The following is a 26041-nucleotide window of genomic DNA, read 5'->3' as shown; positions in this document are numbered from 1 at the left end:
CGACGACAATCACTGCCGCCGCTCGGGTCCGGGAGGCGCGCTCCGGTCGGGGACTGAGGAGAGGTCCGGTAGGAGGAGAGGACATGGCGGGAGGTGGAAACTGAACTTTAACGGGTTTAACGGAGAAAACAAACAAACAAACAAACAAACAAACAAACAAAAAAGTGATCGGGATTCGAAGTGGAGCGCCATGGACGAGACAAGCGGAGCGATGGTGCTCGAATGATAACACTTCCGCAGGGAGCGTTTCTGTCTTACAGTGAGTTTATTCAGCTTCTTCTGTCTTTAGCTGTGAATTCTGCTTTATTCCCTTTCACCCTCCCTGAGGCTTTAATCACCACAGGTGTTAACGGCTTCTAGATGTCGCTAACGGTAACGGGAGCGGTAACGGTAACGGGAGCGGAGCGGTAACGGGAGCGGTAGCGGTAACGGGAGCGGTAGCGGAGCGGTAGCGGTAGCGGTAGCTTAAAGCGGCGTCCTGTCTGTCAGTGAATGAAAACAGAGGGATCACATGCCTCTGATCCCTGGGAGAGCTGGATTCTACTGGATTCTACTGTGTGGAGCCCGTATAAGTGAAAGTTTATGGATGTCCTCCAGATTCACTGTGAATAATTAAATTCAGGACGACAACAACATGTATGCTGGACGGAAAAGAAGAAAACCGGCGCAGAAGGGGTGAGTCATTACTGAGGTTATTCACGGAGGGATGAAGTGGTTTTTATCAACTATTTACATTAAATCAAGTCCCCCTGTTTAGCATTTATAAGCAGTAAACATGGAAGAAATGGTTTATAACGTCCATCATTCATTATCTATGTAAAACACCGGTGTGATGATATAAATTATGTCTCAATAAAAGTCAGAATTGAAACACTTAAATATTTTTTATCTGCATACACCCACATTAAAGATTTATTAAATCTATAATATAATACGCGAGGGCTTATAAATGCACACAATTTTATTATGTTTAATCAGTTATTTATGATTTACTGAGGACATAATTGATTATTTCTTAAAGATTTGACACTATCTTGCACGTATAGGGATGGTCATTAAATATTGAACCCTAAAATATAAGAAAGCTAGAGCCTGACCGACACTGGCACTGATTTATATCACACATACACACAAGTAAAATGAAAGCTATAAATATGTAAATAATACAATTTCAGTAGGATAATATAACTGCTGAAGTTTAGTCGCTGTATTTGTGCAATTTGGTTAAAAGCTGATATTATTTTATAATTTTATTTTTTTATTTTATTTTCCTGTCAGGTTTCCATTCTAGGCTGCAACAGTTAATTACATATTGTTTCCATATCATGATGCATCTTACACACTTGCAGAATTAAATGTTAGAAATCCAAGCTGGTGTAGATAATAGACTCACACTGGCCTGTGCAGTGTATTGGCCAGTTGGCTTATCAGACATGTTGGTATCAGCCTATATCAGCTGATAAGTTAGAAGAAATGTCAACACAGAAATGTCTAACTTATGTTTAAGGAGATATAAATTGTGTCTCCATTATAGAACAAAGAGCATGTGTATTTTTCAAATGTAAAATTTCCTGCTCCTGTTTATTAATATATTTTATATTTTAAAATCAGATTTTGTTTTTAACTCTAAATTATGGACATCAATTATCATTATATATATATATATATATATATATATAATGATAATTATATAATTATAATTATATAATGATAATTTTATATATATATATATATATATATATATATATATATATATATATATATATATAAATGGAATTAGTAAGTTATGTGCAAAGAAAATAAAATCAGTTTTTCAATTCTGTTAATTCTGTTGACCCTTTAACATCTGTTTTCAGGGAAAGTATAACATCAGTTTCAGCCCCATATATCATTGTATCCATACTTTTTCTGGCACCCCTGAGGTGATAAATATTCACTTGATAATGAAGAATATTATATTATAATATCACAGTGTTTCCTTCATATCCAGAGCCAAACCGATCCCCGCTGAAGGCGCCAAGTCCAACCCGTCCAAACGCCACCGTGACCGTCTCAACTCAGAGCTGGACCGGCTCGCTAGCCTACTGCCCTTCCCCGAAGACATCATCTCCAGCCTGGACAAACTGTCCATCCTGAGGCTCAGCGTCAGCTTCCTCCGCACCAAGAGCTTCTTCTCAGGTAGGAAACGCTGCTCTGTGGAGAGGCTGTGGAGGTGGAAGTTATCTGATGTACAACCCTCCGTTTCCTCTTGTTTTCCTCACACGCTGATGCTCAAGTCGACCAAAACAGTGGAAGATGGGTGGTTGAGAACTTGCTTGATTTACTACAACAAAATGCTGATTGGAAGCAGCATATTAAGGGTTGTAAACAACTGTAGCAGCATCAGCAATGGTTTAAAAGTGGTGACAATGACGAATCTTGAAAATGAGACAAATAGAGAAGCTGGTAAATGTCATTCTGTAGTCTGGAAACAGCTGCTTGCCCTTTATTTCCTGCCTGCTGAAATACTGAAATAGCTTTTCACACCTCGTACAGGACCTGCAGACACAGAGGCAGAAGACTTGCAGAAACAGACAGGGGTGGAAGGTTTCAAGAGGAAAGAAATAAGGTTAGAGAGGATTTCTGGAGGCCAGGTCAGACAGGACAGTTCAGAACAGGGTTTTTGTTGGGAGCCAAAATGTGCCAACAGAGGGAAGCCAAATGAATGAGGGAGACAGTTTTATATAAACATATTGCTAGATTTAGAAAAGGATTGGGTTTGCACTCATACAACACAATGGTGGGGGTTAGGGGGATTAGGTGAGGGGGTTTAGAGGTCATGGCCTCTGTGTCTGGTCTGTCTATGATTCTGACTCTGTTTAAGAAGTGGTGGAGAGCAGAGAATTGGCTTTGTAGAGGAGTTAGCAGGCTTACAGGCAGAGCAGATGGATTTTGGGGATGTAGTGTGTGTGTGTGTGTTTGTGTGTGTGTGTGTGTGTGTGTGTGTTCACAAATTTACAATTAAAATCAGATTCCAAGTCTGTCCAAAAACAACAAACAGGCTTCAGAAATCTGCTCAGCCAGAAAAATCCTTAAACCTCACTGAACATCTGGAATATCTGCGTCCCAGTTTAATGTAGGAGGCTCAAATCAGCATTTAAAGGGGAAACGGGGGACATTTGATTTAATTAACAGCTTCCAGCACATGTTTCAGCACCTATCTTAGTGACTTTAGTCAAACCACTCACAGTGTTTACAGCTGGAAGTGTCATAACATGTGTTACAACTTTCAGCAATTAAAATTTCTGACAATATGCATCACAAAACTGAAAACAGAATCTGATCAGAGGCCTCATTTTCTCATATATGATCTTCCTGTATTTTATTTTCTGTTTGATTAAAAATGCAGTGAACCACAGTGGCACTGAGTGGAGCACATACCTCCACCAGGGAAGAACACATCATTTATCACAGATCATTTATTATGCATTTGATTTTTTTTCTCTGGAGTCTGGTATATGTTGTTTGACATAAACTTTTTAAAGAATAATTCAGCATATTGGTCCCACTGAACTGTTCTAGGTGACAGTAATTAACTGGTCGGCGGAAATCCTTTAAACAGCAGCCTATTGAAGACTAAAACTGTACAACACAGACTTAAACTGGCTACTCCATGATTAAAAACACATCAGACATCTATGTCACAGACTGACCCTACAGAAACAGGCCAGCATGCCCATCTCTAAGTGCATGAACCCTGGACGACCCCTTCTTATCATAATGTCTTAATGCAGTGGTAACGTATTGTAGGTCAGCTCCTCTTGCCCGTGGCCATGAGGCGACACTTGTCCCAAAGTCTCAGCCACACAGTAATGTAGGTCTGAGGAGACGGCAGTGTTACATGGAGCAGAGAGGAGGTGGGAGGAGATGAAAGCCTCTGAGAATAAAAACACGACGGGATAATCCACTCACGGACGGTTTACAGACCTTTTGAAGAAGGAAGGGGGGACACAGGCGCCCACTTTTCAACTTTTGACTCCTGCAACCCCAGGAAACCGGCGTTTTAATTTTTTTTTTACAGTGATAACCAGCACAGAGTCCTTGAAGTGTTAATCCAGAATGTTTCTGCACAGGGAGCTGAGTGTGTCATAATTTCAGTCAGTCCCCATGTTGATCTCACCCTCTGTAAGCACATGAAAGAATTAGGTTAGGTTCAGGTGGGGTCACACAAAGACTCCCTGTGTTTGTGTTTCTTGATGTCAGCCTGACATATGCAGACTGTGAGCTGCTGTACCCAGCACCACCTCCCTGGTTACATGGCGGGGGCAGACTGATCAAAGCAGAGTCCAGACATCGACCCCCACCGTCAAAAACCTGGAAGTCAGATCAGTGAGCAGAGACGTTACACTGGACTTGGATTGGACAGTTTACAGGACATAGCTAATATAGGCAGCTATTATCTATGAAACCTTTTTGTGCTTGTTGAAGTATTGTTTGATTTGTGAATCCCAAAACATTACTGCATGGTTTTATCTTTATATCTTTTTTGTATTTCCACTGAAGGACTCATCTGTTAGATGAGAGAAAGGTCAAAGGTCCCTGGACTCAGTGGTTTTACTCTGACTTTGCAGTGAATCACACATGCAACTCTCTGGCTAAAATGCGTTTGACATTAAATTACCTTGTTTGAAGCTGTGAACTATTGGTTTGTGTTGGGAAGCAACTTTTGCAAAGCAGAAGAAGAAATTGTCTTCGTGATTCCAGCCTGCAAATATGTTGATGTATATATAACACATACACATCAACATATGTCGATGATATGTGTGTGTATGTGTGTGTGTTAGTCCACATCTGTCTCCATGTAAAGCCATCTGTGCTCAGGGCAGATTAGTGCTTACTTATGTAACACAACAGGACTGTATTTGCTCTTGTTCTCCATCACTGTCACATGCTGCTTCCTCATTGTTTGTGTCCATGAAGACAATGTGTGTGTGTGTGTGTGTGTGTGTCAGTATGTGGTAAACATGAATGACCATCAGCCCTTATCATGCCATTAACCTAATGTTAAACCTGTTCCTTTACTCCATTAAATACAAGTATTCAACAATATCTGTGCCCATGTATACTGATAGAGACAGATTTTGTGTGAGGATGATTAGAATAGTCAGATAAAGTCCTCTAGGTCCGTCATGAATATTTAACACACACCTCTTTAAGCCAGACACCCACAAACACGCTGTAGTTTGCAGATAGTCCTGTCTGTTGTTGGTGGTTGTCCTCTCTGTCCGCGCTGCCATGCACTCGGCTGAGCCATTGAAAAATTAATTTCGCTCACAAACCTTTAGAGCACGGGGCGGTGGGGAAGTGACACGCTGGATTAGACGGGTCATTGTTTGTGTGATTGTCCCTGCAGACTGATTAGACTGTAGAAGACCCTCACTGCTGACAGTGGGTTGTTTTCATTTGTAACTGCTGCTGCTGAGATGCTAGTTGGAAATCGTTTTTTGTTTGGTAGTGAATCACGTTACCATTTCACAAAATCTTTACCTCCACATTCATGATTCCAAGCAAATCGTAGTTAAAACCAGTTAACAGTTAAAACAGTTAAGAATCAATTCCCAATAACACTGGATCACAGCTAATTGATTAGAAACCCATGATGTGTTTTTATTAAGATGATCATATTGTATTGCCCTGCAGGATTTTATCACGCCTCCAAATGTGGACTCACTCAGGCTGCCGTAGCTTCCTTTATGTTTCCTCTCTGCCTCTGTGAAGCGACTCGGAGGACTGAAGACTGTCTGTTGTGATGTTTTTATCGGCTGTTGTGTCCTCATCGCCCTCCGTTGTGCCAACAGATGTCCCCTCCCCTCTCCTCTCAGTCGCCTCAAGGTGTTTTTTCTTGCCAGCGGCTCCTGGTCATGACGTAAGGGCACCGAATACCCCCTCCACCCCTTCTAGCTCTTAATTATTGATGGTCGACATGCTTTTTCTGCTTCTCTCTTGGCCCTGTGAGCTTCCACTACACTGAGCTCTGTCACCAACAGACAAAGGTTTGGTTGCAGTGCAGTGAAGACTTATTTTTCTTTGGCTTTTCCACCAGTAGCACTAGCGCTACCGACTTTCTCAGTGGATCTGCACATGATTTGGTCACAGCTGCACTGGCTTCATACCCCAGATGTATTTAAATACACAACATTTTCGTCTTTGTCTGGTCAAAATCTCAACAAAAACAGTTTCCTTACCCACAGAAGTTGATAGACTGTGTGGTGACAGGATGAATTAAGAAATACAAACTCTTTAATTAATTTTCATGCATGAGCAGCCTTTAATGGAATCTGTGTTGTTGACATCGAAATATCTCAACTTTGACTCTGGATCCATATCAAGGTTTGTGGTTGGTTTCTGTCCCATGCAGTTACCTCTGAGACTGGTGGACGGTGCTCACCATAATAAAGAGAAACGATGGAGCTTCATTGATCCCTGTGGGGAATTTGGGTTGAGATCAGAAGAAGCAGTTTAACTGGTTGAACCTTCAGCCTCCGTATTGTCTGAGACTTCCTCTTCCATTAACGTCACCACTGCTGCTTCAGAAGAGCTCTTTGTTTCGTTCAGACCCAACCCACTCAAACTGATTTTGTCCTCAGGGTCAATGGTACACTGCTGCCCTCTGTGTTTTTGTCTCAGGGTCACAGAGAAGCCCCTTTGAGACGTTTTCTCTGCCTGACTGTACAGGAAATGTTTCAGACACAATAACTGTCAATACACTTCAAACATATTGAAAATGATGTATTTGTTTCTGTGCATTTGAAAATCGATGAGGTGAAAAACTAAATATCTGTTAAACTCTGTCTGTGTGTGTCTGCGTGTGTCACTGTTCAGTCACTTGTCCTGATTTGTTTCTGGATGTTGTGATTCTCTGACCTGTCCTCTCCTACAGGCTGTAGTCCGTCCCTCTTCCCACCCTCTTTTTGGGTGTTACTCTCTCCATCTTGTGTCCTGAAATCCTCTTTCTGAAAAGGTGTTACTCCCTCTGGTCTTCATTTTTTTAATATATATATCGATATATTGGTTAAATGAAGGGGTTTTACAGCTGTTTACAAATTGACCTTTGTGTTGTGTCAGCACTCAGTGACATTTCAGCTCGATAAATGAATAAATTACCATCACTAACTTATCTTCTGTCTCTCTGTCCATAGTGGCTCTGAAGAACCACCTGTCCAATGGCATGAACAAGAGTAGTGATCACAGTGACATCAAGAGAGCAGGATCTGCGGATGGCCACATACCTGAGGGGGAGCTGCTGCTGCAGGTCGGTGAGAGAGGGGCAGTTAAAGCCGGCTACGGACGCTACCTGTTGACATCCACCTGTTTTATTCTCATTTTCATACCTCATGATAGGCCCTGCAGAAGCTGATAGTAAATATTGTTTGCTGTCGCCGGCGCAGAGGAATATCGTTTTCAGGTTGTCTGGCTGATGATAGCGCATGATGATAACCACCACCATGTTTGTTCAGGGGGAGTAGCACTCCCTGCTGCGTCCTGGTTTCACTTTGGGTTCTCTCTGTATCACACTCTGCTGTGAGGAGTTCATTTTCTGACTGAATCATCATGTGCATCGTCACATTTATTCTGACACGGGCGAATGCAGAGTCATGGAGAGAAGTAAACATACATTTCTCTGACCTGAATCAGTTTATTGATAAATATATTGATCCCAGAGGAGTAACTGGGTCACCACAGCAGTGAAGAATCAAAGATGTGTCAGTGTGGAGGGCAGCAGCTTCCTGCTTCAGCTGCTCTTTTCCATTACAGACACCAGCCTATGAATTATACAGAGCCGGTGAACACATCTATTATTGAAGGGAGGGGGGTTTGGATGAGGGATGTGTGTGTGTGTGTGTGTGTGTGTGTGTGGAACAGGAAACATAACGAGCAGCTGATTTGACTCAAAATGTTTTCGGGTCATTCTTCTTCTGTGGTAAATAGTGAGACAGGAACATAAACACAGAGAGTTTTCCTGTGTTTCCCGGCAGTGTTGTCTGTTTTTGGGTTGTCATCTTCCAGGGAACACACTGGCAGAGAAAACAAACATTACTGGTTTCTCTCTGCCACACACACACACACACACACACACACACACACACACACACACACACACACACAAACACACACACTCACACACACACTCAGTCTCAGGAGAGAGAGCGGTTGACCAAACATGAGAGTGAGAGAGAGGGATGCATCTCCTGCAGACAGATGAATCTACAGTAAATATTTATACACAGTGCATGTATGCCACTGCACTCTGTGCAGAATGTGTGTGTGTGTGTGTGTGCGTTGGACAGTTCTGGGTGTGGTCACTCACTGTAGGTCACAGTTTTTGTCAGTTGAAATGTAAAGCTTTGATCCAGAATGCAGCGACCGACAGTGAAAGGAAAGTCTAATGTATTAATGTCACCCTGTCATTTTCTGAAAGGACTCTCTGTTTGGATTTTGTGTTTATGACTTTCTGTTTTACTTTGAAATTACTTACCTTGTGTTGGATGTTTACTTCCTGTCCTTGTCTAGTTTTCCCTCTCTCTCTGTGTTCCTCGCCTCCCTTGTGTATTTTGGTCTCTGTGTTTCCCTCAGTCTTTGTCAGTTTCTTCACTTTCTCTCTCCGGTGATTCCTTGTGTTTCTGTTTGGTCACCTGTTTTTGGATCACCTGTGTTTCGTTTCCTGCTTCCCTGCCTGCAAACTGTGGACATTCAGTCAGTTATTAAACTTCCTGCCCCTTTGTGTTGTCTGCGTTTGTGCAGTTATCTTGAAATCCTGCACAACCTTCGTCCAGTCAGTTTTACTTCCTCCCCTTCAGACCTCCAGTGAGACCCCTCCACCTGTAAAATGTGAATTACTGAACCTCTACGGTCTGATGCTGATGCATGTTTGACATCATGTCATGGATTTTTCAGGGTTTATTGAAGAGATTTGAAAGAAAACATCACATTTTGATCCAACAGCAACAATTTGAATCTGAGCCCACATGTGAAAATGAGGAAAAGTGTATCAGCATGTCTATTCAGATAAAGACTGCATTCCTGGGGAGGTCATCATCATCATCTTCATCAGTGAGGTGTAGGCGATCCTGGCAGCATGCCATTGTGACTCTTTGCAGCGACGGGACTCAGTGTCATCACCTCATCACCATGCCCCGAGGAAGACGAAGGGATAGAGGAGGAGCGGTGGTGGAGGTGTTAGTCATCCAGTACTGACCTCCTTCTCCTCCCTCCTCCTCCTCTGCATGTCTTCTCTTTGAACTAATGACCACTTGGCTTCAGCCTTTCCCGCTCTTCCTCCACATCTTCCTCTCTCTGCCTGGGGGAGAAGTCTCATCCCTGTTTTTTTAGTTTTCTGTGTCTGTTATCCTCTGTCCTGTCTCATTTCTTCTGTCTTTATGCTTGTAAAGCCGTTGCACTCACTGCAGTTTGATACTAGCCTGATCGTTTCTCTGCAGGCCCTGAACGGTTTCGTCCTTGTGGTAACGGCTGAGGGAACCATCTTCTTCTGCTCCCACACCATCCAGGATTACCTCGGCTTCCATCAGGTAAAAGTCACTAATCTCTGGCCTGTTGTTTTTCTCAGGACTCAGACTCCTACTGGTGCAGCAAAGTGCAGCACATTTTGTTAAATGTGTTGTAGTATTGACTATAATGTGAAATGAAAATGCAGAGATACATTTTCTTTTCAGCCATTTACAGTCTCTCTCTGTCACAGGCATTAGACAGGCATTTATGAGGAATTAGCTTAGGCTGTACCTTTAGGAGGCAGGTGTCTCCTAGGACGGGTAGAGTTAACCAGCACAGTGACACAGAGAGCAGCAAGTGAACGCATCATCCTCAGCACCTGAAGGATTGAACCAAACGCACATATGGAGAGGGAGGTTTAATCCAGTTGGCTTCACAACAAAGCACCATGGCCTCCAGTCTAATCTCATTGTGGAGAATGTGATTATCAAATGATTAATTAAGTCTGTCTGTCTGTCACAGACACAGAGACAAACATCTAAATACAGACCGTTAACACAACACACTGTACCCACATCAACACAAGCACATCTTTCCTCCCCCTCACACACACACACACACACACTTTTGTTGCCAGGTCAGAGTGTGAACATCACCTCTCACCCCTCATTTCCCCATCCACCTGAGGCGCGTCACCTCTTGTTTTCCAAACAAACCTAAATCTTTGGTGAAGCAGCTGCCTCTGCTCACGAGGAGCGTTTGGGAACACCACCACACCGTGGGACGCCTAGGGAACCCATAACAAAAAAAAAAATTGGGTGTCAACAGCTGTTAGCAGCACCCATAAAATAAGACACAGCAGGGGACCAAACAGGAATAAAAACACACAGACACAGAGGGAGAAGAGGGACAACAGAAGTGAGGTTTGTGGAGACAGGCGAGTTTTTCTCCACCATGCCACCATGGTAGTGTAATTCTCTTAGCATCTTGTGCTAAGCTAAACTAAGGATTAGCTTAGCACAACATTGCTGGAGAGCCCAAATACATTTAATGAGAAAAGTAACTCACCTTTTCATTTTCTTTTCACCTATGTCATGTAACACCTCTGCCTGTTGAAATTCCTTTTTGGGGACCTGATTTTGACCCGTCGCACAGGGGGAGGGTGGTTCCACTCTGGTCCTCAGCCAGGTCATGCTGGGTCTTGACGACAGATATCGGGGTCACAGCGGGTCTTTGGCTCCATTTCAGCTATTTGAATGAAACGTTCAGCGACACTTGATTTCTCTTGGCTCCACTTCAAGGCAAATGGAATCAAACTCACCCTGCTTCAACAAATCATCCGCCTTTACTCACGTAGTCTAATATTCAGCCATAAAATTGTAATTTTTTTCTTATGTGCTACTAATTGGGTGGTATGATTTCACGAGTATGTCATGCAATTTCACTGGAAATGTTTTTCTGAATGTAACAGTGATAATAAACTGTATTTTTCTAAACTGAAGAGAACTAGTATCCTGAGCTCTGTTTCCTGTGTGCTGCTCTCCTGCCAGACTGATGTGATGCATCAGAGTGTGTTTGAGCTGATCCACACTGAAGACCAGCAGGAGTTCAGGAGGAACCTGCACTGGGCCCTCAACCCCCCTGCTGGCCTTGGACCCCCCGAGGATCCCTCGACAGGTCTGTTTCCTACAGACGCACAGTTCAATTATGCAGTATCTCCATGCTGTGTCTGTGATGTGCTGGTGCAGGAGAAAGGTCTGAATTATCCTAAAGTAACACAAAATTTACAAAAACTACACATCTACACACGAGGAGTAGACAACACTACTGCATGATTGTAGTCTCCCGTGATGGTTTTATTTATTCAAGACTCTGGGCACAAACCACATTTCAAAATTAACAGACTGATAGACCATGTTCTGTAAATAGATACATGTTTAAAAGCCTTGTGGACGGTTGTGGGCAGGCGAGAAGAGGTGACCTTTAACTAAAGGCTCCTGAGATATGGTCTCACACACACACACACACACACACACACACACACACACACACACACACACAGAAACACAACACAGCAGTGGTCACATCAGCAACTACAACAAACTCAGTGGTTTTCACCACACACATGCTCTTACTGTACACACTGTACACACAAACATACACACTTGTCATTTTGAATTAGGTAAGGGTCAGCAGTTGACCAGACACACAAACTGTACACACACACCAACAACACATGAAGATCAAGTTGTCTCTTGATGTACAGTCTTCTTCAGGTTCTGAGCTGCAGCACATTCAGTTTGAAATAAAGTAATAAACTACAGCAGAGTCAGTAAAATAGTAAAATAATGATAATAATTTTTGATATCCTCAGATGGCGAGTCAGTGTCAACCCCTTCCTGCCTGGTAAGCTACAACCCTGAGCAGCTTCCACCTGAAAACTCCTCTTTTCTGGAGAGAGGCTTCGTCTGCCGCTTCCGCTGTTTGTTGGACAACTCCTCCGGCTTCTTGGTGAGATAAAGATTAGGATCCGTTTGTTTCCTCAGTGCAGTGCTGCAGTTTTTTTGGTGTATAATGTAATGTCTGGTGTGCTATGACCATGTTTAAAAGTAATAAAGTAAATCCGTGTTAGCAGTTCATGGTGTTCTGAGACCTGTTGGTTTTGCCGGCAGTATGGCGTGCCACCTCAGAGTCCCTTAGGGATCAGAAGCCACCATTTACTCCTGTAATCCGCCTTAAGAGAGCCTCGGGGTCGTGGGGAAAAGGGTTTTAATCCTCCCACCACCCAGATGAGATGAGAGCAGAGGGAGAACTTGCTTAGTCAGGGTTGGTAGCTCCAGACCAGCCACGGCTGCTCTCAGTGTGACAATTAGCTGCAGATGGAGAAAAACATGCTGTGGTTCAGTGGCTGCGCAAATCCCTAAAACCTGCTGGGGAGAACGGGGCAGGGTCCCCCATGAGCAAGGCACTTCAAGGGCCACACGCACGATTCTCAGCTGCTTCTGCTGCTGCTGCAGTCTCATAGAGGTCCAGCTATGGATCTTTGAGGGATTCACAGTCTTGCTCGAAGACACTCCAGCAGGGCTCATGAAGGGCTTCGAACCTGCACCCCTCAGTCCTCCCTCCCAGTGCGTTTGCGTGAGCAGTAAGCCAGGTTTGCACTTGTGTCTACTGGTCGCTATGGCTTTGTTTTTCGTAATCCCTCCTGCTATTCAGGGCTAGATTCCTGACATCACGGCTGCAGGCTCTTAAACCCACCAAAGTCAATTAACCAGAGCTAACAGAGAAGGGGAGGGGGCTTCACACGAGATGCCACAGGGTGAGAGGAGGACATCAGACAGGAGAAAGTGTTTTCAGGTTTTTTAGAAGTTGTAAAGCTTCCTCCTGTTGGCTGTTGATCCAGTTCACTCAACTTCAGCCTAAGGTTTTCTGTTATTTCTGTTTTCTTACGGATTAGTTTAATTACCAACCCAGATCTCATCTGCTTCTGTTGACACTTTACTGTCTCTTCAGAAAGAAATTCGTGCATAAGAAAAAAAGTTGTTTGTACTTAATATTTGATTCAAACTCAGCCAGTCAAATTACTGCTGAAGGATTTGTAAGCTCTATTTATCTCAGCTCATTTTGTTTGATAATGTGTCTTCAATAATTTTTCCATAAAAGAGATCTGCCTGCGTAACACTTAACAAATCGATGGGCAGGTGATCATCATAGACCCTCTGACCATGGAAGGAGGTAATTATTAGTGTTTTGTCCAAATCTGCCCAAAACAGTACTTACACTGACTGATGATGTGATCTCATACTGAGGCCAGATTCATTGTGACAATCTCTAAAAAATAGTTCTAAACAACACAAAATGCTTACAAGAGGGGCATCAGGTCCCAGGCTCTTAAATATTGTATCTAAACAGTGGAGAGTAAGTGGTGATCGAGGTGAAGTAGATGGAGGGGATTTCTGAAAGAAAACCCAGTGGACCCAGTGTGCTCAGGATAAATAACACTAATGGTGCTTGACAGGGAGAAACGACTTGCTCGTCTGCTGTGGAGGTTTGATGCAACAGTCAGAGAGAAAAGAGGAAGAATCAGAGGCAGGGAAAAGAGAAAAAGATTCACATCCTTCTCTCTGGGTCTTATTTGTTCACTGCGATGATGTAAATGTGTCAGAATCAATGTGGCACTGATTTACTAACATGAACTGTGTCCTTTCAGGCGTTGAATATCCAGGGTCGGTTGAAGTTCCTTCATGGTCAGAGCCGTCAGCATTGTGACAGCAAGGACAGCACGCCGCCTCAGCTCGCTCTCTTTGCCATCGCCACTCCCCTCCAGCCTCCAGCCATCCTGGAAATCAGAACAAGGAACATGATCTTCAGGACCAAACACAAGCTCGATTTCACACCCATGGCCTGCGACGCAAAGTACGTACTGTTAAAACCGCAGTTAGGACACAGATCATTCCAAAAGTGATGATGATGATGATGATGATGATGCTTGATTGACTTCACTCTCAATTAAATTTGTAATTGATGTGCGTCCACTTATTTTCCTGTGTTTTCAGGGGTAAAATAGTTCTGGGCTACACGGAGGCGGAGCTGAGAGTGCGTGGTTCAGGTTACCAGTTCATCCACGCCGCCGACATGCTGTACTGTGCAGAAAATCACGTCCGCAGTAAGTCACAGCTGTTTGCTGTCTGCAAGGTTTACATCACAGTTAATGAAAATCACTGGAAAGACTGAAATTAAATTATGTGGGGGGAGGGTGAACTGATCCTCCAACAAAGCCTGCCAAGGTGCTCCAAAGCTTCAGCTACTTCATGTCAAAAACTTCAGGAATTTTATTGCTGCCTGAAGAGTTTTTAATATCACAAACTCTGACTTTTCCATCAATGAACACATCCAGAATGTAATCAGACGGAGAGTGTGTTGACCCCTGTCTCACATTTGGCCCAACATTACATTTGTAACACATGCAACATGCAAACAAACAAATGCTGTGTGTGTCTGTTGTTGATGGAGAGAGCCTCCAAGCGGGAGTCAAATGTCCTACTTAGCTCGTGTACCGGATGACCCGGTTAGTGGTAACCTCAACACCCACACCACTGCTACCAGACACGCTCACCCACACACATACAAACACACAGTGTATGCAGGTAGTCATGCGTACAGAAACAGAAATACATGCATATGCATTTGGAAACATATAACACTGAGATACATACATGTTCAGCACGCTCTAATGCACGCACAGATGGGAGGGCAGGTTGAGCACAGACAACACAAAGACTCCACATGATAACCACATGTGATGCCGTTTTCAATATTTTACTATAACGAGGTGACCACTAATCCAATGTTCTGTACTCATAATACTCAGTATGTTCACAGCCCATCGAGCATCACCTTCTCTGCGGATAACAAGGGTGCTGTCATATTGCACGTTTGTTTGCACACAGTCAGTAGAAGAAATGTATAAACTACTTGGTTTCCTTCATAAAATATATTTAAATAGTTGCAAGCAAAAGGTGACAAAAAGAAATCAGTAATGTTTGATCCGTTTCAGGGCTGTGAAGTTAGTTCATAGTTCAGCTGCACTGTTTTCTCACCGTGATGACAGTGATAAAAGTTTGTTTTTGTCAGATACAAAAACTGTTTGAGCAGCTTTGGTGGAAGCTGTTCTGATAAGATTCTATCTTTTATGATTTTGTCATTTCACACAAAGAAGTTTTTAGTGTTTCATCCAGAATTTTCTCTTTGTTTTGAAGCAAAGCCTCTGAAACAGACCAGTCTTACCGTCTTTCTATGTTCTACTGGTTTAAAGCTTCACTTCACTGACAACTAGACAGCACAGAAACACAACCTGCACCACAATTACACACACTGACGGACACAATACTGAGCCTGGAGATGAGGGGTTTGTGTAGAGGGCTGTGATGGTGTATGTATGTGTGTTGGCTTGTATAAACAGGACTTGTAACATGTGCAAGTAGCCAAAGTGAACATCAGCATGTAGCCTCCATCACAGCAGCACGCCCGACTGAGCAAATGCAGCGTGAGTGTGTGCACACTGCGGGGCGCACAGAACGTAAACAGCAGTGACACGGAGCCTCCAATGTCTGGTCTGATATGATTCCAGTGATAAAGACAGGCGAGAGCGGCCTCACCGTCTTCAGGCTGCTCACCAAGGACAACCGGTGGAAGTGGGTCCAGGCCAACGCCCGGCTCGTCTACAAGAACGGCAAGCCAGACTACATCATCGCCACCCAGAGGCCTTTGGCGTAAGTGTAGAGTGATTCCAGCTGGATTTTTGAGCTTGACTTTATTTATCTGTTCATTTCTTCTCTGTAATGTCTCTCTCACAGGGATGAGGAAGGAGGGGAACACCTGAGGAAGCGATCCATGCATCTTCCTTTTACCTTCGCCACTGGAGAGGCGCTGCTCTACCAGACCGGTTATCCACTGCACGGCTTCCCTGATTCCTTCCAGGGCAAGGCCAAAGGCAGCAAGTCCAAAAAGGGTAAACTGGACAAGAGCTCTGCCGATGGTCTGGACCCAAAGTCCCTGCTGGGAGCACTGATGAGCCAGGATGAGTCTGTGTACGTCTGCCAGCCGGACACAGAGCCTAAGATGAACTACCACAGCAGCCTTTTTAGCGAGCAGCAAAGCGAGACTGATGGTTGTAGTAGCTTGTTAGGTGGCGACAGCTGGAATATTTTGTCTAATGGGGAGACAGGGAGATGCAACGGGAAAACATCCAATTATGACCCACTTCTGGCCACTCTAGACTCCTTGTCTCTAGACGGTGACGAGACGTGCTCCAACAGCGAACTGTTCAGCGCTCTGGAGAATCTGGGCCTGAACGCTGAAGACCTGGAGCTCCTGCTGCTGGACGAGCGGATGATCCAGGTGGAGCTGGACCCCAACCACATCCCCACACTCAGTGATCTTCTCACCAACAACGAAATCCTCTCCTACATCCATGATTCTCTGGAGAGTGGCACTGACAGTGAAGAACAGGGGAACAGAGGTGGATTTGGAGCCTCAGGCCATCCACCAAACCCAGACTCAGTCCCAAGTGTCTCCCAGCAGGTGTGTTTGACACCTCCTGTCCCTCCACCTCTTCCCAGCAGCAGGCAGCCCATCGTCCAGCTATCACAACAGATGCAGCAGCACATCAGTGCAGGTGAGCTGGGGAAAGCTCAACTGGAGCAGAGCCAGTCTGTCTCCCAGCCTGGAACAGTGGACAGCAACATTTCACCTGGGATTCCTAACGGTCACTGGGTGGTCACCACAGAGAACCTCCATCATCCCACCAGTCACACCCATCACCACCACCATACTGCACTCAAAGCCTCACAGTTGAACGGTGAACATAAACACCTTAATTCACTTCTGGAAGCGAGTCACCAGTGGCAGCTCCAGCAGGACCAGCACTCGGTCCACCTGCAGTCCCATCAGCAGGTAAGCAGCCAGAGTGCTTTGTTGCCAGGTTACCAGAATCAGTTTGGACCGACGACACACGGATCTTACATCCCAAACGGAAACACAGACTTTCCACCAAACATGGAGGTCAGCCACACACGTTACAATATCTCCAACACACCACATGCAGGTGGCACAGCACTGACTGGTGTGACCACACCGGACGTTTGTAACTATCAGAGGCCCTACCAGCCGCAGGGTCGCCACAAACACCAGCAGCAGCAGACTCAGGTTCCTCCATCTTGTTTGCCCCGGTGTACCACCCAGAGCTCTGCGCTTGATTTAGAGCAGTTACTGGGTCTGTCGCAGCCACAGCACAGCCTGCCATCATTAGAGGCCTACAACATGTTCAACACCAGCGCAGAGGAGACCACTCTCAGCAAGGTAAGAGAGCAGGGACATGGAGGCTACATGATGCAGACACAGCAGGTAGTGACTGCAGACCTAAGCTGGCTCAGTACCATTACACACATGAGGTGAGGTGATGGGGAGGCAGAGTGTGATAAACACATTAGTTTCTCTTCTGTATTTTGATTAATTATAACCAAAATACCAAAATTTAATTTTTCATTCTTGAGCATCTTCAAGCCTCAAGAATGATGTAAATGATCCAAGTGTGAAAACGTGTGAAAATACACCTGAAACATCTGTTAGGAGGGAATTATTCAGCTGTTTAGATGATTGATCAAAATCCAATTAATTCAATTAAGGCGTCAGTCAACTTTTAGGACAGTTACTTCACTCATACTTGCACATAGCCAATATTATCAATACCAGTAAATTAATTTTATTAATTTTATTGTAAGTAAACAGTTTGATGAAACACAGAGGTTGGAAAGTAACATCCAGTTTTATATGAGACTCCCATATAATACCAGTCCAGGGAAAAGAGGGCTTATGCTAGAGTAGGTGACTAACATCCTGAAAATGAATCCCACTAAGATCTTCTGTCTTGTGTCAGGTCTGTTCAGTTTGTCTCAAAACAACTAAAGCTGCCAGCTGTGCCAGAGCCTTTGATTCTGGCCCATTGGTGAGGCCTGAAGTCTGTGTTGCCCTCAAATATCAGTGAACATCAACAACTGAGGGTTTGTCTGCAGAATCTACAACCCCAACCCTTCAACCCTGTGCTGTTCTCTTTCACTGTCATGAAAATGGATTTTTTTCCGAGTCAGCACACAGGCCCTGGGCTGGCATGGAGCTCAGTGTAAACTGTGATGATGCGACCAGACATGCCATGTAAATAAGACAAGGGGGAGATGGGTCAGAGCAGCGCAGTCTGAGAATACGTCCGACTAGAATCTAATGCAGCAGATCTGTAGAAGCACTGAGGTTTCATCACTTCTTCAGGAAAGGTTCTCTAGGGGTTGTGTTCTGTTTGTGCTGAATGTTGTTGCAATACTCAGTGTTAAAGTGAATGACCTGGTGTGGAGTCAGATCAAATAACCTCTGCTGGTGCTTCAAAATAGTTGACTTTGCCTAAATCTTAATTTTTCTGCAGATAATACAAATAACATTGTGATTCAGTACATGTCAGTGCAGAGCTGGAGCAGTGGTCAACTACTCAGTCGGTCAAAAATCAATCTTTGACAATCAATGAATCATATATGTTATTATTGTTTTAAGCCAAAATGGCAAAATTTCACTAGTTGCAGCTTCTGAAATGTTTTTTTAGTCCTGGGTAAAAGGAAACGATCTCTCTGTCTTTTGGGTTTTAGGCTGTTGGTTGGACAAAACACACAATTTAGATAAGTCACCTCAGCCTCTGGGAAACTGTGATGCGCTTGCGCGCGTGTGTGTGTGTGTGTGTGTGTGTGTGTGTGTAAATAGACTAGATATAGTAAGCCACTGATGCATTGTTGGAACTCGGATCCCAATAGCAGTATTTGGGTTGCTTAATGAGACTGTATAATGTTCAGTGGAAGCAGGAATTCATCTTTAAAGACCAACAAAAACTTTTTCCACTAATGACAGAGCTGTGAGGGCTGGGGAATGTCATCCTAAAAACACTAATCAGTTAGAGTACAAAGAGACGCGCAGTCAGAGGTCTAGAGAAATTCCCATCGTAAAACATAATGAGGCAATAAGACCTCACCAATCAGTGCTGCCAGACTGAAGAAGGATTTAAACCAGGAACTTCTCAGGAGCTCCCACAACTGCCACCACTGGGTTCTATTTCTGCACCAGTAGAACAAGTTGGCATTGTTCATTTAGCTGTGAACAAACAAAGTCAAACAAAGAACAGACATCCTGTGTAAAAACACAACATAATAAAGCTGAGGTTGTATGAAAAGCCCTGCTGTCGTTTAAACATCACCTTTGTTTTGTTGGGTTTTGTTCCACAAGCTAGATAACTACAGTAGCTCCATGTCGATCAGGTCATAGTGTCACTGTGTCTGTGTTTCACAGGGTTGGCCCTCAAGTCAAGGTGCAAAAAATGTGTACATTTTCAGAGAGGTTAGTGTACGATGAAAGAGGAGGAAAGAGGAGTCATTAACCAGTGATCGCAGACATCCCATCATCAAAGAACGTCTATTTTTCAGTGTTCTTGTTCTATAGCCTTCTGTTTTTCCAAGCATGAAGAGCATCGCCGGTGTTCAGAGCGAAAAACAAACTGGGAGATTACAAAGGCCATATAATGAAACATGAGAGAGTGGACCAGAGAGAGGACAGACAAGCAAAGAGCCAGCAGTGAGAAAGAGTACAATAATGAATAGAATAAGGTCGGGACGGGCCGCCATCGGTTCCAGAGATGGCCCGACCCCGGCAGGCATCCATTCACATCCGTCCCATTCAACCTCCACTGTTATTCTTCAGGGTCAGTGACTGTCGCTGAAAGAAAAATACTGGCAGACTGGGCAGTCAAGCATGAGCAGTGCTGACCTACAATTTGACTGTCATCATTACCTAATGCTGTGAACACAGGCCGGGAAGGGGGGGCAGGAGATGCAGCAGGAGACTATTTTCAGCTCACATAGAAGCAGGGCTCTACTGTAGTTGGATTTACTCTCATCTGATTGGCCGTGTCCTCACACAAGAAGAATCTACTGTCTTCAGCAGGACGGGAGTCTGTCTCCTGGACGCTTCAGCAGGAAGTGATTAAACACACACACAAAAACACACTGCTGAATATACAGCATGTTTGACAGGGACACATGTTGATTATTTATATTTATTTGTATCTCATATTTGGTCAGATTAATAGTTTGGTTTTCAAAATGTGAGAAAATTCAACTGATGGACTCATTGTTGCAGCTCTACAGCAGAGAAAAAGACAAGATACACAGCACATACTTATACAAATGCTAATTTTCTAACTGGTAATCCAGTCTATTAGAAACAGCTGTGTAGCAGAGCTGGTGCAGGAAAATGTGGGTTTATCACAGAGAAAAGCTGAAAGCTTCACTGGCAGGAACCAGTAGAGACCAGTAAAGCCAGAGAGCAGAGAGGTGAAGGCGTCTCAGTCAGTGAGGAGACGACTGTGTGACTGAGCAAGAACAGAATCACTGACACTATAAACACCACTAATTACTCACAGACAGTTTGTATGATTAATCCAGGGCACTTTAACAGCGTGCTGCGCTGATGCTAAATGAATCTGCATAATGATTAATGCAGAATTAAGATTAATTGTGGAACGACTATTCACCTAAAATTACCTCTTTAATATTTAAGATTTGTGACTTAAAGGAAACTGACGTCTTCATACTTAATTTGATCTGTGATTTAATCCAGTTTCATATGACAAATATTGCTTTATATTATGTTTAAATGAGGTTTAAATTGAAGATTAACCTTCCAGTCTACTCACTGTAAATAATTCTATATAACAATATTAACAAAATACCTAAAATGCAAAAACTCCATGTTGCTGTGAAGCAGTTCATTGGCCGTACACCTAAACTACTTCACTGCTAACTCTCTGACAAACGACCTAATCTGTGTCGACTGACTGAAGGGGATTTCAGTCACTGTGATGTCAGTCAGTATGTAACAGCTACATACTGGAGATACTCCTCCCTCCCTTCCTCCTCTCTTTCTGTCTCCTGTCAGTGTCAGCCCTCCTCCTCCTCTCTCTGTCATGTTGTCTCTCAGGACTTCAGGTCTGCCACTAAACATCTGCTGCTCAGTGCTCATTTCCTGACCTGACCTGCTTCATGTGATTAAGGTCAACAGTGACTCCATACCTACTCATACTAGCAAATACAAAGGATGGTTACACCTTTGAAAACCTTATGCAGGTGCTGAAGTTATAACCTATCTTGAATGAAATAGGTTTTTATGAACGTATGTAACATTTTCAGTCACATTTCACGAACAGAAAATATGAGCCGTTGTTTTGTTTTTCAGCTGGAGAACGGCTGCCTCCTCAACGCAGCGTACATGAAGACGTGTCTGGTGCCCAATGGAAATGGAGTGGTGACATCCGACATCCCCATCTCAGGCCCTGAAGGACTCCCTGCTCTACAGGACCCCCCAAAATCTGGATTCTTCCTCTGAAGGGAAGACGGCCAAGTATGAGAGGAGGCTCGAGAAGGTATAAACTGAACTGACTCGACTGGATATGATACAGTCTCATTTTTATGAAATGATTCCATGGAAGAAAAAAAATGATCACGTTCTCTTCCATAGCATTTGTCTTGATGTCTCATCCCATAGTAAAGCATCACAGTTATGCTACGGAGAGAATCAGGGTTACACAGGTAAAGATAGGTGTGATGAGCACAGATGAATCAAGAGGAAGACAGTAAGTTGTTTTTATGTCACACTGTGTGTTATAATGTTGTTAGTCGTGCCCTCACTGAAAGTTGTGTTCTCATGTCTGGATAAGGTTTGTGTTCTTTGCCATCAGTCAGACTTCCAGTTTGCTGACTCATCTGATGATCAAAATGCCAAAACTCTGAAGAAAAGCTCTGATCTCTATGTACACTGTTAAAGTCCTGAGGAGAAATTAGGAGGAGAACACACTGTCAGGACTGGACAGTCCCACGTTGATGCTCAAACTAAATGTTGAACTCAAGATGCATCCCAGCCCAGACAATCGACGTGTTCCAGTTACAGTCATTTTTGTGCCATATGATATTAGAAAGCTTTAAAACAAAATGGTCAGCAGTGATATTCAAAGAAATGATTTGCAGGTAACAGGCTGAAACTTACTGAACCACCTCATTTTAAATTCACTGTGTTTTAAATGTGGACGTTTGGAGACGAGTTTGGGACAGACTCACAAGCTTGAACTTCCAAGATAAATGTTACAGGAGTGTAAGTCTGTGCTGTTTTCACTGGTGTACTTGCTTTGTCATTTAATGGTGCTCAGTATGTAAAGTGGAGAGGGAACCTTTACACAAAGAGCCACGAGATTTGGTCTGAACACACCAACAGATTATTAAACATCAGTGTTTGAGGTAGCTGAATTGTAGGGTTAGTAGATGTTGTTCGTCCTGGTGCTTTACATGTCAACAGCATTTCATTCTTATCTTTTATATTGTTGAGATGAGATTTAAACAAAGTGTAAAAGGATAAAATCAGGAGGGAGGAGCAGTTGAGAGGTTTTTATTTATTGCTGCTGTTTCTGTGGCAGTGGCAACAACATGTATCCTAATGCTGCATTTAAGCCTGTTTGAGGTTTACAATGATGTTGTGCGCTTACATGTACATTACAGACATAATCAGAAAGGCTCTGATTTGTCCGTCGGTGGCACTGAAATCTAACAAAATATAGCATTTTTGTTTCCTGACCGGAGACAGTGTGAAACTCTCCCGTTAATGCCTTGTCTGGGCGGCCGCGGCCAGTCAGACTCCCGCTTACTTTACCCTGCAGTGATGTCGTGTGGGAAACGCTGAGTGCACTTGCATGCACACAGTAATCCATTAAGGACCTAATTGTAAATAATAGATTACGACTGAAGGCGGAAGAGGAAGTGCATGTTCCTATTTCTCAAGTTTTGTTTTCCTGTAATCACAAAGTGATGATTATTCCATGATTGAGAAAATATCTGTCCTCATATGTAGGGAACAGAAAATTAATTTCAATAAAGCATCAAACAAATCTTTTTTTAATTTCCATATCTGGCCGTTATGTGCATGTGAGGAAAACTATGAAGAGCAGGAAGGATTAACACCAACAAACTGAGTTGTTATTGTTAATGATCAGAGTTGGACACTCAAGCCAAACCAAACCATGCCAGGCTCAACAGAGCTAGCAGACACACGCTACAAGCTTGTCCTTGTTATCTTATCTGTAGTTTTTGCCCATGAGGAGTCTCTCTCTGCAGCACCGACCTCCCTCCACTCTAATGTTAATGGCAATGTATCAAACACAACTGTAGATGAGACATTTCAGCTTTGATTAAAGCCACTTCTTCAGTCGTTGGATCAGAACACTGTCAGACCGCACACACTGCTCTCGACCACCATTTCACTGAGACTCTGACAGGTGTGTGTCTGTGTTGTTCTTGTGTAGAGTGAGTGTTACTCAGTCAAACACACCACTCACCAGGCTCTTCCTCTCAAACAACAGATCAAACCTGCAGCCAAACGCATCATCACCTCAACTCTGCTGCGTTCATGTCATGTCAGATTAACTGTAAATAACAGCTGCTGATTCTTACTGGAAATTATTATTGAGGAAATATTTTTTTCACAAAAAACTACAATAATAATAATCAATAATCTCCAAATATGTTGTTTGGCAAATGATTTGTTGTCCACTTACTTTTTTACATTTATGAAATTTTCTCTATATGTGCAGTAGGTTTTTTTTGTCAGATTTTAACCTCATATTTTAAAATATAAATATTTCTGATATGACATGAATGCAGTATTACTGACGTTAAACAGACTTAAAAAGTAAAAGAAAGAGCTTCACTCACTCAGGCTGAAGTGTTGATGGTGGACTGGACAGCATTTAGCACCGACTCAAAAACCAAATGAGAAGCATGTGAACATGAACACGTGTCTGCAGTTGCTCTGTTGTTGAACCTCTCGGGTAAAACTGTAAAGGTGTTTAAAACATGAAGCTTTTATTTCACTACAGAAAGGTGCTTAGAAGTGATTGGTCGATATTAGTAGCGTTAGCTGAAGACAAACGTCTCTGATGAAATGCATTTACAGATTTGCCTCTAGTCCTTTTTGTTTTGTTTTGTTTTATTTTTGCAGTTTCTTTTAGAAACTGGCTTCTTAGAAAAACAGATTATTTAAAACCAGCTGTGAGATCAAATGATGTATGAAAGAAAAAATTATGAAGAGAGAATCATTTTCCAAGGCTCATAAAAAAAAACGAGTGGTTGTGTGAGTGTATATAACTGTGTTTTCTATTGACGTTGTTGCAAGCACTACTTTAAAACCACTGTCTCCAGCACTGAAAGTAGTCTTGTAGAAAAAGCATTTTATGACTCTGTGTTGTATGAATATTGTTCCCAAGAGTCATGTGTTTTATCTTTATGTCATGTTTGACGAGAGTTTGTCACTTTAGCTCAAAACTAAATGGTGCCATAACGGTGAGCCCAGACTTACCTTCGTTCAGTATATAAGAATACAGTATATTTCAAAACACTTGAGCAACATGTGATGTTAAAAAAAACTTAGATTTTTTTCTGAAGTTTATCTTTTGGTATCTTTAAATCCACATTGTCCACAGATTCCCTTTGAGATGGAATTAACTGCTTTATATTTATGTTGTCGGGTTTGAAATCGAACTGAACTTTGAAACCAAATTCTCCATAAGCTGTTAAGTCGTGGTTCATGTTTTTAAAGACTCACGGACATTATTTAGCTATTTTTATCACTGAAAGTTGTAGGTGTATGTAAACAGGATTTTTAAAATGCAGTTTGTCTTTGAGCCGTGTGTTGAAATGTGCTCTTGGATCCTGGAAATAAAGGATTTTGTGCAATCACCCTGAACTGTCTCCTCTTCTCTCTCTGACAGCGTCTCTGCTGACGTCTTCTGTCTTTTCAGAGCCTGTCGTCAGTGTAGGTCCCCACCCCATCCATCACCTGTTCCCTCACCTGTTCCCCATTCCCCTGTCATCCTTCAGGCAGAGAACAGAGTAGGCAACCAAACCTGCTTCTAGAGCTCTAGAGCTCTAAAGGTCCCGTAGTTTACTCTTCTCCTGTGTTTTATCCGAAGTGTTGATAACCATAAGAAGATACATGTGTTGTTTTATTTTTTGTTTTCATCCCAGCAGCATTTTATACAGCATGTATGAAAAGCAGTGATGACTAAGCGCAAACTGTAAAAATAAAGAGGAAATAGGATTAAATTAAATACCACAAATAAAAATATGATTAGAACAACAATCAAAAGCAACAGGAATTAAAATGTAAAAAAAAATGTAACACAAACACGAAGTCTTAGATGATGACACACGTGTCAGGAAAATAACCAATGAGGTGAGATCCAGCCTGAGCTGCATTATGGGAGCTCAGAGAGTTTAAACACCGAAGTGACACATGCCACCAACAACCTGACCGTGCTTTTAGCTGCTGTCACTGACCCCTCCCCCAGCACACACACACAGCACTGCTGTCCATTTACACCCACCCATTCTTACGCTTTTTGCACCAGCAGATGTGTGAACTCACGCCCAGCTGAAAGCAAACAAACACACACTGACACCAGAGGCGATCCACCGTAGACTAAAACTGTGACCGAGCAGCAGCAGGGACTCACAGTGATGGAAAAAAAGGAAAATGAACTGGAAAAAAACCCATTGATATGTTTTTATTTCTCCAGCGGTTCTTAAACCTCATTTTGATGATCAAGTGTGCGTTACTTCAGAAACAATGTCCCCTCCCGTCAAGAGGGACAGTCAGTGCTGAAAATCAAGCCTCCCTCGTCCTGCCGAGAAAAAGAGGTCAAAGAGGATCCATTTTGTTTTCTTTGTGCACTGAACCTTTTCAGCTCTTGTTCTTCTACATCTGAAGTGATACCACAAATTTACCAGATTCATGATCACAGTTAATTCAATAAATTATTTAGAAAAATAAAAGCCCGACTGAAGGTGGTGAAAACCTAAAAACCCAGATGATTATGATATAACCTCACTAATTATGGCAGGAGTGGACACAAATGAATTTCCCA

The 26041-nt window shown here is 43.1% G+C and overlaps 1 protein-coding gene across 4 annotated transcripts; it reads left to right on the top strand.

Annotated features, from left to right (window-relative positions):
• Window positions 1-118: 118 nt before the first annotated feature.
• On the top strand, window positions 119-24861 carry ahr1b (aryl hydrocarbon receptor 1b). 4 transcript variants are annotated; one of them, XM_071464832.1, is made up of 12 exons: window positions 119-259; window positions 623-675; window positions 1991-2178; window positions 7179-7291; window positions 9477-9566; window positions 11037-11163; window positions 11861-11997; window positions 13697-13902; window positions 14043-14152; window positions 15617-15758; window positions 15843-17346; window positions 21310-24861. In XM_071464832.1, exons 2-12 carry the CDS (start codon window positions 635-637, stop codon window positions 21457-21459), a joined length of 2808 nt encoding a protein of 935 aa, XP_071320933.1. In that variant the 5' UTR covers window positions 119-259; window positions 623-634; the 3' UTR covers window positions 21460-24861. The 4 variants fall into 4 exon arrangements, with proteins under 4 accessions (XP_071320933.1, XP_071320932.1, XP_071320935.1 ...); XM_071464831.1 differs by lacking the exon at window positions 119-259 and having other exon boundaries at window positions 378-675; window positions 21310-21496; window positions 21592-24861; XM_071464834.1 differs by lacking the exon at window positions 119-259 and having other exon boundaries at window positions 378-675; window positions 15843-16941.
• Window positions 24862-26041: the final 1180 nt, after the last annotated feature.

The sequence above is a fragment of the Trachinotus anak genome, unplaced genomic scaffold (assembly GCF_046630095.1).
Source record: "Trachinotus anak isolate AG129_WGS33_773 ecotype Australia unplaced genomic scaffold, CSIRO_AGI_Tana_v1 ptg000026l, whole genome shotgun sequence".
NCBI lineage: Eukaryota > Metazoa > Chordata > Actinopteri > Carangiformes > Carangidae > Trachinotus > Trachinotus anak.
Note: the sequence above shows the minus strand (reverse complement) of the source record. Positions and strands in the feature narration are given on the sequence as shown.

What these genes read in the sequence shown, in the direction of transcription:
- ahr1b (XM_071464832.1), top strand. Translation starts at nt 635, where the DNA reads ATGTATGCTGGACGGAAAAGAAGAAAACCGGCGCAGAAGGG. An exon ending in ACAACTCCTCCGGCTTCTTG is followed by an intron (nt 11,998 to 13,696) that starts GTGAGATAAAGA and finishes GTGTCCTTTCAG; the next exon opens with GCGTTGAATATCCAGGGTCG. An exon ending in CCCATGGCCTGCGACGCAAA is followed by an intron (nt 13,903 to 14,042) that starts GTACGTACTGTT and finishes CTGTGTTTTCAG; the next exon opens with GGGTAAAATAGTTCTGGGCT.